Consider the following 12079-nt stretch of genomic DNA (forward strand, 5'->3'; position numbering starts at 1 on the left):
ACACAAACTTTAAGGAAAACGCTTATCAGAATGGAAGAAGGTATATAGGATCCAAGATTAGTTGGCTTTGTTTGTTCATAACTCATATTCTGGTCTTCAGATCTGTATGTTACATGGAGCTGGGAGAAAGCTAAAACCCATCAGGAGTAACAGAAGGGAAGCCAGGAATAAACAGACAAGGAAGAACAAATGAAAAATCCCTTCTCAGATGGCATGTCACCTCTTCTCTTTTGCTGTGCCTGGAGCAGCCGGCAGGAAGTGAAACTGAAGGGGGTTGTCAGCCCCCAAGTTGTGTTCTCTATAACATTTAATTTCCTGCCAGTGGAGAGATGGACGGAGACATCCCTACAGGAGCAAGGGTTTTATTTTGTTCTCACTCAAGGACATTCCTCGACTAGCCACTGCCCCCAATTGCAGTTAACTGCTTTAGCAACATTAAGACTGCTATCAAGTACATGTCATCAAATTGAGTTATCAATTGAGGATTAGGACAGACAGTGTCTGGCAGTAGCTAAAACGTTGTCAAGATGCAAGAAACCCAGCTGGCAAACTTCTTTCAAACCTACTGGGTTCCTAGAAGGACAGGATGCAGAAATAAGAAAACAAGAAACATTCTAGAGCAACTGCAGATTATTCCTGGCCCAGTAGCCCCCGGCTTGCTTTTTATGTGCACGTCTTTAATGTAGAACACATGCAGTTCTTACTGCTAGAAGTATGCTTTAGTTTAGAAGAACTTTTTCTTGTCTCTGTGATATTACCAAACAAATTACACATCTGAAAGGCACATAGTAGATATGAACAACTCAGGCAAATATCATGGAAAAGCTCTGCAGCATATATCAAGGTTCCTTAGTTCCGACTACTTAGCTAACGTTTAACTGAAGATAACATTACTAGGACAGTTGATTCACATTTATATAAAACATTTAGCACTCAAACTCATATAACAGTGATATGATGGAGAGAACTGTGAGGGGACAGCTTCCCCATTTTGTTTTGAAAAGCATTCTGGTTCTGTTTTATAGATGTGTCACATCATGGGTTCAAAATGAGAGAATGGCAGATCAAAGCAGCATAGAACCAACTGGAATGGAAAGAGGACTCCACGTTCTTTTCAAAATTATCCTAGTCATTTCCATGTTTCTTTCTTTAAAAGACAGCTCATTTTGAATGTTAGGAACCATAATATTACCCACTCCCCACTGCTCTGATTTTTCAGAGATTGCTGAAAGAAGCTATTCAAGTTCAAAATGCTGGACTAATGTAGCAGCAAATCATAGGGCCTTCAGCTACATCAATTTTTAAAAGGCCATTTCTACAGGTTTCTTTAGATTTTATTAGGGGGGGGAAAGCAGATCAACATTACAATTCAAAAAATGCAATCTAAATATGAATGCAATCAAAGTATGGAGTGGAAAAATGTTTTCAAGAAACATTCAGTTGTCAACAACTTATTACCTGAATAAGCAATATTTGTAGGCTCTGACTGGAGTCAAAAAATGAAAGATTTATTGCTGTGAAAACAAAACCTGTAGTACAGTAGTAAGAGAGTTGGCCATTAAGCATTATCAGTCAAGTTAACAGATTTTACTAACAAATTCTTAAGTTGGTGATGGAAGGTCAAAAGCTGATTGACCCAAGTACAACTGAAATAGCAAGTCGCATCAAAGGATGCATCGCCAGTTTTCAGATCATTAAAAAAAAGATGTATTAACAGTTCCAACAGCCTGCAAGCCAAAATTAAAGTTTAAAAATGTTGAACTGACATTCAAAGAGCCAATTTTCTTTATACTCAATTTTACTTTTGCTCCTAATAAGCTCAAGACCCATCAGGGGAGGAAGAAAGGATATTAATGGACTACCACACAATTGAACAGAAATTGTGTCTCACTTGGTTATTTCCCCCCACCGAAGTAAAAAATCTACATATAAATCTGATATTTAGTATTACAAATTGTACTTCTTATATAGTTCTGATTTGTTTTTTTGCCTCTGAACCCTGATTCTTGCTTCAGTGATTTCCCCCCCTCTTGTGATATTAAAACTCCTCCATTTATATTTGCATTTATGTTTGATACCTTGGTTAACATTAAACCTTGTAAAAGAATCTTTGTAACAGCACCTTTGGTCAAGGCTGCTGATGTACAAGAGAACTCGGTTGTGCCACTCTCCAGAGTGCATATTTCCTTGATTGTTTCCACGGTCCAAATGTTCTATTAAATGATTCTTTGATGAACTATTTTCAATCTTGTAAACATCAGTGTGTGCAGGTTCACAAGTACTCGTGTTGTCCCACTCCCTTAACACCAGGATGGCTGGCTCTTCAAGATTTAGAAATCTGCTCCAGTGGCCAATAAACCTTGCAGCCTTTGCTTGCTACATGAAAACGTAGCCCATGTACTTGCTGAGGTAGTCCAGTCAATCCTCCTCTTTGACTCCTTTCAGAATATTTCTGGAAGGGTGACATTACGAAGAAGCCACTGCTGAGAGCGGCCACCACTGCAGTCTTTGATGCTGGGTACCTGGCTGTCTTCTTCAGTGGCTTTATCCAGGCACTGGTTACTGTTCACATGCAAAAGGGTTAATTTCTTTTTTGGTGGGGGAGGGGGGAAAGAAGAAAAAAAAAGAGTATATTTTAATTAGAAGAGGAAGAGATAATCCACACCAGTCAGTAGGTTCATTTAGGACCACTGCTAGGAAAAGGATAGTTGTGTTTTCCTCTCTCCAAGCGGTCCACATCCTTTGAGAGCATATATGGAACTCAGTACCTCTTAGGTATCTTGGAAATGCCACTAAAGATTCTTAAGGGCTTGTGGGAGGGTGTCTAGGATTTTTCTTTACGTATTTCCTTTCACGAGCAGCCTCCCTTGCAGTGCACACTGCTTTTGAAACTCTAAGTTTCAAACTGCAATGTAGTGCAGGGGGGCTTTTGTTTTAAAGTAATGACTTAGCATAGACTTAAATCATGATTTAAGTCAACAAGAAAAGGGGCCAATTTAAAACACTGGGTAATATCTAACAAAATCATACTCAGAGCAGGTGCACTGTAATAAATGTACCACGGGCCCACAGATTTAAAAACATACTACTAGAAATTGACTATCAAATCTTTTAAACAAATTGACATTTTAATCCAACTCATAACCGTGTTCTAACAGCAATTTCTAGCTTTGCCTTGATGCTGCTGTAACAGAAATTTAAATGCACCACTGCAGAATGAGAAATGGGGAAGAGTTGGAAAGGGTTTGCATTCAAGTGGCCAGCAAAAAGGTCATTGGTACCTTTTGTTCAGGCCCTTTGGAAAACAAAACAGGATGTGACTGCAAGCTCCAAGGCTGCCAGCGCTTCCTTTAATCATGCAAGGAATTACTGTAGTTTGAGAAAAGCAGGTAAAACTAGCATTGCAGTTTGTGGGGGGAAATAGGGAGTGTTATTTGTTACGGTACAGCTGTAATTTGTGTGTGTGTCCTTTGTAATCCATGGGACACAGGAATGAATTATCTCCTTAGATGAGTTCCCTCCCTTTGCTTACACAACTTCATTACTAAAAAAGCAGCTTTAACTCCAACACAGTTTAAAAATTGCAACACATCATGTTACTTATCTTAATTTATTACTCCCATCTCCTAGTTCCAAACAGCATTCTCCACAATACTATAATTATACCAACATCTATAGTCACTGAATTTTATAATCACTTGAGCTTCAGTCATAAGACAACTTACCACTGGATCATATTCCCAAAGTTGATTGCCTTTTAAGTGGTGGCACTTGAGCATTGTGACAGGACCATTAAGTTTGGAGACATCTAAGCACAAATCATCTGTTCGAATTTCTTTGTTGGCTGTATAGGAGAAAACCTTGATGGAAAGCAATAGCTTGTTATTACCATGCTATATACCACTTTATATGTTTTTCTGAACATTAAACCTGTCCTCAATGTACACATATGGAAAACAGCTTTAGAATAATTAATCTCTTTGCATAAAAGAGTTTCTTAAACTAGTGGTAGATATAGTTACTGGGTGCTTGGGTAGAGGGCAGGGCCGCTGCAGAACTTTCGTTCCAGGGCAATAGTTTTTTGAGGAGGAATCACAACTTTCCCCGCCATATTGCCCAACAGCACCCATCCATGTCCTAAAACAAACAGGTCTACAGCATGAAACAGGATGATCTCCCTCTAGCTGCACAAGCTTGCAACCTCACAACAGTCAAATTAATATTATTCCAAGCAAGACCTACAGGAATCAAAGCATACTATAAAGAAGTAGTACAGTGCAATCCTATTTCCATTTTGAAGTGGGTCCCACTGAATTTAACAAGGCTTACTTCCCAGTAACTGTGGAACCTTTTTTTGAGGTCAAGGGGCACATTGTCTTCAGGAGATAGTGACTGGAGCCACATGCCACTAGCAGAAGGAGTGGCCAAAGCACAAATAAGTGGGGACACTCCTCTTCTCCTCCATTCTCTCACTCCCCCACATATCTCACCCCCACCCCCGTCTCTCACACACAGATCTGTGTGCACACATATATGCACAAATACAATCACACATGTACACAGAGTCCTACAGATGCATACATTCTTGCATGACACTGTATACTCAAACATGCACGCACGCACACACGCAAGCATACTGTCATGCAGACATATGCACGCACACTCCTCAAAACATTAATTTCCCCCGCACTCTGTGGCACATATGTACACACAGTGCTCATGCATGCACACACAGAGACATATGCACTCTCACATTTACATACACAATGACTTGTCTAATTATATACAGTTTAAAAATCTAATATTTTAGTTTTCGGAATTTTATATTGTTACCTGATTGCCACCCATCCCGTGACAATTAAAAATGCCAACTTTTTCATTTTCTTTCCTTGCCATGTTATCCAGACACTGATTTGTTTCCATGTTTCTTATCTGAAGACAAAAACAAAAATTCAGCACACCCCGTTTGCTATACGTATTTACATTAGAAAGACAATCTGCATGCGAGCCTTGGAAATCACAAGCAAGAAAGCCTCTGCATATGTGCCCTGTTCAGTTACCCTGTCCATCCTATATTTCTCCATATGAGACCTGTGGGTATATGGTGGTATATAAATTGAATAAATAATAATAATATGAGCCGACCTGAGGCCATTCTTTGCAGGCCTCCTCCACAAGAGGTCCAGAGGGTGGCAACACAAGAAGGGGCCTTTTCTGCAGTGGCTCCCTGCTTGTGGAATGCTCTTCCCAGGAGGCTTGCCTGGCACCTTCATCTTTACATCTTTAGGCCAGGTGAAAACATTCCTCTTCAACCAGGCCTTGGCTGATAACATTTTATGTCATGTTAAATTTCTTTTTTTCTTGTTTTTATTATGCATTTTGTGTTTTTAATTTGTATTTTTATGCTGCGAACTGGCCTGAGATCTTTGGGTGAAGGGTGGTATACGAATTCAACAAACAAGCAAATAAATAAAGAGATCAGGAGCAGTCTTGAGGCTCTTTCCACGCACCTTCTTTATGCCCTTCACTGTACACAACAAAGAACCAGAATGGAAGAGCCGAGAAATAGGGAATAAGCTGTGGAATGGGGGCCAAGTGGGAATGCAGGGCAATACCAGGCAATACCAGTACCTTGCAGCAGTATGCTTCCAAATCAAATTATCAAGGCAGCACACACAATTTTAAAAAGCACCAATAGAATGAAAGGCATACAATAGCAGCATGGTGTTCAAGAGCTATTTAGATCCTTAAGACTCCTAAAAGTCCGTAAAGAGCAATTAATCAGTGATTGCCCCTTGAAAGATAATAGTCTTCAGTGTCTTATTATAGCTCACTTTTCCCCACTGCTTGAACTTTGGACCACTTGCCTCTCTCTCCGTTTCTCTAGTCCACTGCTTTCTCTTATCTTTCTCTTCAGCTGCTCTACTCTACTACTTCTCCCCAACTGTCACCTAACTGACTTTTCCTCCCCACATTCCAATGCTCTCCTTTCAGTAAACCAGTATTCTACAGTGTTGTAGTGTTGCACTAGTGGAAGCCATGTTCTGAATCAGTTGAATTTTCCAGTCTTCCAAGGGACCCCCACATGGCATGCATTACAGTACTGTAAACTTAACTTTAGTTAGGACATGGATAATATGACCAGATTACACTTTCCCCAAGAATGGTTATAGCTTGCAAACCAGCTAAGTTACCCATGCCTGTCCAACATCTGAGATTTTAATAACACTAAGACTTATAACTTAAACTCATTGAACCCCTTATAAAAGCAAGGATATTCTTGTATAGTCCAACAGATGTTTCAGAGTCAATGTGATTTTTAAAATGTGGAAAGTTTTATCTAAAGCTTAGTGAAAATCAGTACAATTATTTAGACAACATGTGATCATGAGAATCACAGAGTGGCAACTACGGCATTCATTCTAAATTATCAAATTAGTTTACCCTTAAGATGGGCGAGAGAGAGGAAGGGTAGGAGTGAGATTACCTGTCCAACCTGAAATGGGATAGGATGATTTATCAGATCAAGCTAAACATTATAATAGCATTACTTAGCTTTGTTAATACAAGATCAGATTCTAATCATCATTTTGGGTATGACTCTTAAAGCCCTGTCTATATTCTTCCTTGGCTTCATTTTAGAGGCAAGCAACAGTCCTTTTATTCCACAAGGCAGTTGGGCTTGATTGACCAGAGAGTGGGTATCTTTACTGTTGGTTCTGCCTTTTAAATTAGTTAATTATAATATAGCATATAATGTAGAGCTGCTATTTTTACGGAAAATCGCCAGTAACAACAATGCCGACATGGGTTGCCATAAAGTCCAGATTTTCCTGGACATTTTAGCAATTTCTGCCCAGACACTGCTTCTGACTATAGTATTCAGGATATATCTGGGAAATTCTGGACATATAATGCATATAAAATTAATAAAATTCATCCCCAGGGAAATGCTTTTGATGTCCATTGGGAGCATCATTTTTATTGTTTCTTATTTTAATAATTGGGAATTCTAATGTTTATTATATATGTTGCAAACTGAATTGTGAGGGTAGATACTCTGTATGGTAGGTTAAAGATTTATTAAATAAAATACAGGAGTTTTAAGCTGTTTATGTTAACCACTTTGGGAATATTTGTATTAAGAGGCAGGTTTCTCCCTACCAGATTTAAAGATATATTATGAAGCAGCCTGTATCTGTTGGATTCGGGACTGGATTAAATTAGAAAACACAGATCTTTTAGATTTATAAGGACATGAAAGTAAATTTGGTTGGCATGCGTATTTATGGTATAATAAAGCCAAAGTGCACAAAGGATAACATCAGGTTGCAGGTTCGATCCCTGTGTGGACCAGCTGCATATTCCTGCATTGCAGGGGGTTGGACTAGATGATCCTCAGGGTCCCTTCCAACTCTACAGTTCTATGATTCTATGATTCTATGATTCCAGAACCACATAATAAGAAATGCAATTTTAAAAGTATGGGAGAGATGTAAGGATTTACAGTGGTACCTCGGGTTAAGTACTTAATTCGTTCTGGAGGTCCATTCTTAACCTAAAACTGTTCTTAACCTGAAGCACCACTTTAGCTAATGGGGCTTCCCGCTACCACCGTGCCGCTGCTGTGCGATTTCTGTTCTCATCCTGAAGCAAAGTTCTTAACCCGAAGTACTATTTCTGGGTTAGCGGAGTCTGTAACCTGAAGTGTGTGTATCCTGAAGCTTATGTAAACCACTGTATTAGAACAAAAGACACCATGGTGGATCTCACCGACAGAAGTAATATCAGTAAAAAAGGTTAGCATAAGGACTAAACGGCCAATGTACAAAGAGCTGTTAACAGAAGTGGATAATCAATTAAAGTTGAAAGATTTGAGGAAATCGGCGAGAAAGTAATAGATTGGTTACAACACTTTCAACTAAATGAAACTTTTAAAAATGACAAAAAGGATTTAGTTACACCATATCAAGATTTCAAAGAGAAATGGTGGAGGATAATATGAAATTACTGTCGAAAATGTATAATTTGCTGTTGGAATGGAAAAAATAAAGACGAAGAGGTTAAGTGTGTAATGAAGTCGGCAAAGGATCTGGGACATAATATACAAGTGAATGATTGGGAAAAACTGTGGATCTCAAATTTACTGCATGTACCACACTTAAAGAGAACTATATGAAATGATGTATGTGGTATATTAAACTTGCTAAAATGTATGAAACAAGTTCTAATAAGTGCTGGAAATGCAGAGAAAAAGAGGGTACATTCTATCATATGTGATGGGAATGTAAGGTTATTAAAAGCTACTGGGAAATGATATATAATGAATTGAAGAGAATGTTTAAACTAACTTTAAAAAAAACAAAACCAGAAGCATTTTTATTAGGTGTAACAGGAACAGAAATTCCCAAAGAACAGAAGAAATTATTTATGTACGCCACAACAGCAGCCTGGATCCTGTTAGCCCAAAGATGGGAAGAAGAACAGTTGCCAACAATAGAAGAATGGCAAATCAAAGTTATGGAATATGCAGAAATGGCAAAACTGACGGCAAAACTCAGAGACTCTGACAATGAGAAGTTTAAAAACAATGGAAAAAACCTTATCGTATATGTGCAGAAATATTGTAAACAAGTTAGTACATTGGCAGGGTTCGATTAAGCACTTGTAAGAAGTAAGGAACTAGAAAATGTTAAGGAGTAACAACTGGATAAAAATGCTAACAAAATGCAGAGAATGATGTAAGATGTAAAGAATCAGTAGAAGGGGGTGGAAAGAAGTCTTGAGGTTTAAAGAACCTCAAAAGAAGGCTTGTAAATAGTAGGAATCCTTCTTAGAAGTTCAAATGTTAGATTGTGGTTTGATTTTTGTATCCTTATTTTGTTGTTTACTATCTGTGAAAATTAATAAAAATTTATTTACAAAAAAGGCAGTATAGAAACATGCCTAACATAATAAGAGGAAAAGAACTTGTTCTGATAAAACAAGCTTTTCCTCTTTAGAATCCCCGCTACATCACTAGCCTGTGGTTACTTAAGTTTAGAAGCTGTTAGCACAGTGCACATTAGCAGCAGCATGTAAATTCCCTGTTTCTGGAAAAGAATTTCCTTCCAAATATTAATTTAGATTTTATATGACCTAAGGATTTGAATACTTCTATTACAGCATTACAGAAAGACTTACACATGGGAGAAATAAATCTGCTTTAATCTTATTACCCAAACTTTAAAGCTTTGCACATTAGAAAAAAACACAGGTGTGCCGTTTACACACATTTTTTTACTTCAACGCTTGAGGCATATTAAAGAATTCTACGGTTAATTAAGAGTTCTCCAAACTGTATGGGTCTTAAAATTGTTACCTCTCCCAAAGAGAAATAGTGTCGTGGTATTTGGGAATCAGGATAAACAGTCTCTAGGTACCAGGAAAAAGGTTTGCACTGCAGCTTGTGTCTAAGTCCAAGTCGTGATGATATGTCTCCATAATCTACCTTTGTAACCCCTGCAGAGAGTTGCATCTCAGTTAGTTACAGTTTTAATTGAATAAATACAGTAATAGATTACCTGCACAAAAATTAGACTGGGTGAGAAGAGTAATCTTTACACAGATCTTTGAGGACAGGTTCTAGGTATCTTACTATCACAAGGAAGTCTTACAACCAGTTTTATCTGAAACTGTGAGGCCGCATCAATTTCTTATCAACAGAACAATATCCATGAAAATTGCTTACAGAGCTACAAATGAACATTTAATATAAGGTAGCAGGAGTCTGAACATTCCAAGGAAATTGCAACCAAACAGGGTAGTTTTGCTACAGTCTTTGAATTATGCCTAAAGATGCTACTTTATTTGAGCACCGTAACAGCACAAGTATCTTGAAGAGTACAGTACAGAAATGTTTACAGAATCTAGTCCAACCTTCTGCTTAATGTAGGAAATATAGAGCTAAAGCATCTGCAATACATGGCTGTCTAGCCTCTACCTGGAGTCTTCCAGTGAGAGAAGAAGAAGAAGAAGAAGAGTTTGGATTTGATATCCCACCTTTCACTCCCCTTCAGGAGTCTCAAAGCGGCTAACATTCTCCTTTCCCTTCCTCCCCCACAACAAACACTCTGTGAGGTGAGTGGGGCTGAGAGACTTCAGAGAAGTGTGACTGGCCCAAGGTCACCCAGCAGCTGCATGTGGAGGAGCGGAGACGCGAACCCGGTTCCCCAGATTACGAGACTACCGCTCTTAACCACTACACCACACTGGAGAGAGCCCGCCATCCCTAGGTACATGGCTCTATTGCTGGATTACTCTTACTGAAGTTTCTCCTAATGTTCAACTGAAATCTCTACTTCTGCAGATCTATTCCTGCCGCCTGGGAGTAGCAGAGATTCCTTTCTATTGTGTGACAGCCCTTCTGCTCTCATGGCTAAACATACACAGTTCATATAACCTTTTCTCATATGATGTCTCATCAATCCCACAGACCACCTTGGTTGCCCTCTAATTTTTCTACATCCTTCTCACAGTCCTCCTCCACAACTGGACACAATACTCCAAAGATGAGGTCTGTCTAGTATAAAATGAATTGTAACTATTATTTCTCATGAGATGGAAACTATGGTTTCTATTAATGCAGCCTCAAACTGCATTAGCATCACATTTCAGAGCCAGGTGAATCAATAGTCTGAGCAGAAGATGGCTTTATACATTCACCGTATCAGTTTAAGACACTATATTATGCTGAAGATTCCTTGCTTACCTGGGGAAATTATGTAGAAGAAATTCTTGAACCCATCCATCCAAACTTCTGCAAGTCGTCTATTATTTTTATTAATAATCTGCCCTGTCCCTCCTGGGAAAGTGTAAGGAGTGGCTTTTCGAAAAACGTGTCCAACATGCGAACATGTTACAATTTCCAAAGTTCCCCCACACTGCCAAATCTGAAAATGTCAAGAGTTCACCATAAACATATTTCTATTGTCTTTTAGGGAAAGAAAGGTTCTGATTACTATGCAAACTATAACTGCATGAGTAATAATTCTGCATTATAATTTTACTAATTATATTTACACATCACTCTTGACCAGTGGATATCACCCTTCACCATTTCATGGAGAACTCATCACAGATGTCCCACTTCCAGCCCATGTGAAATCATATTCAGATTACGTAGCAAGACCATTCTGTTGCAGCAAGGACATTGGGCACTTACCAGTATTACTGAAACATTATAGATGGTAGCATGACAGCTCTACCCAAGTTTAACTATTCTTCAGTCAACTGCACATGCAGATACTGGGATGTCCTAGAGCTTTTGATCAGAGCTGTGAACCATGTGCTTTGCAGTACTGCACCAGAGCACTCTGGCAAACCAGCTGTTCTCTCTCTTCCCTGAATTTGTTTTTAATTAAAAAAATAGTCTATTGTTGAAAGATAGCATTTGCATCTTCTCTCTGGTAACATTCAAAATATGTCTGCCTACCATAACTAAGCTGCAGTACCTGGGAATAAAAATGAAGTTTACTTACTCTGAATGAAATTTCTAGGTTTTCTCCTCCCCATATATCCATTCCTGCGTCGTATGCCCCAATTTCTTGAAAATAGTCCCTATCTATAGAAAAAAGGCCTCCTGCCATTGTAGGCGTCCTAAAGAAATATGAAAATGTTTTAAATCCAACTCTGACATTTATTATTACATTTATTACTCTTAGCAGTGAACTCTATCCTAACAAAAATATAGCTAAAATTGGGCCAGAGGGTGAAAAAGAGGGAGGCATTTGCCAGTCTGGGAGTACAGGAAGGCAGCACAGATTTGAAGGATAAGGTATGTAGCAGCATCCTGAACTGCATCTAATGCCAGTCCAACTCAGAACATTAATATCAAAAAAATTAATACATGATTAACTTAGGTCCATTAATTTCCATAGGCAGTATCCAGTTAAGCAATTATGCTTGCACAAGCACTTCCTCTCCTTGTGCACCCCATAACCATGCTCTGGAAGGTTGGGGAAAACCCCCAGAGCATGTTTAAGGAAGAAGTTCTGTTGTGCCAAAACAGCGTTGTTTCACTGCTGCAGGTTTAGAAAAG

At 38.7% G+C, this 12079-nt stretch overlaps 1 protein-coding gene and 1 long non-coding RNA gene across 3 annotated transcripts in view; one reads left to right on the forward strand and one right to left on the reverse strand.

Moving 5' to 3' along the window:
• The window catches only part of LOC309327235, a 91134-nt gene that overhangs the window by 33389 nt on the left and 45666 nt on the right, over positions 1-12079 (forward strand). The window lies entirely within an intron of this gene.
• The window catches only part of GALNT1 (polypeptide N-acetylgalactosaminyltransferase 1), a 64732-nt gene continuing 54140 nt past the window's right edge, over positions 1488-12079 (reverse strand). For both annotated transcript variants that reach the window (XM_081836315.1, XM_081836316.1), the window contains 6 exons: positions 11520-11637; positions 10751-10931; positions 9362-9501; positions 4834-4932; positions 3726-3860; positions 1488-2588 (listed from right to left, as the gene is read on the reverse strand). In XM_081836315.1, the coding sequence (XP_081692441.1) occupies positions 2442-2588; positions 3726-3860; positions 4834-4932; positions 9362-9501; positions 10751-10931; positions 11520-11637 (820 nt within the window). In that variant the 3' untranslated portion in view covers positions 1488-2441. The remainder of the gene's footprint in view (positions 2589-3725; positions 3861-4833; positions 4933-9361; positions 9502-10750; positions 10932-11519; positions 11638-12079) is intronic.

Source organism: Podarcis erhardii (genome assembly GCF_964252035.2).
Source record: "Podarcis erhardii genome assembly, chromosome: 13".
Classification (NCBI taxonomy): Eukaryota; Metazoa; Chordata; class Lepidosauria; order Squamata; family Lacertidae; genus Podarcis; species Podarcis erhardii.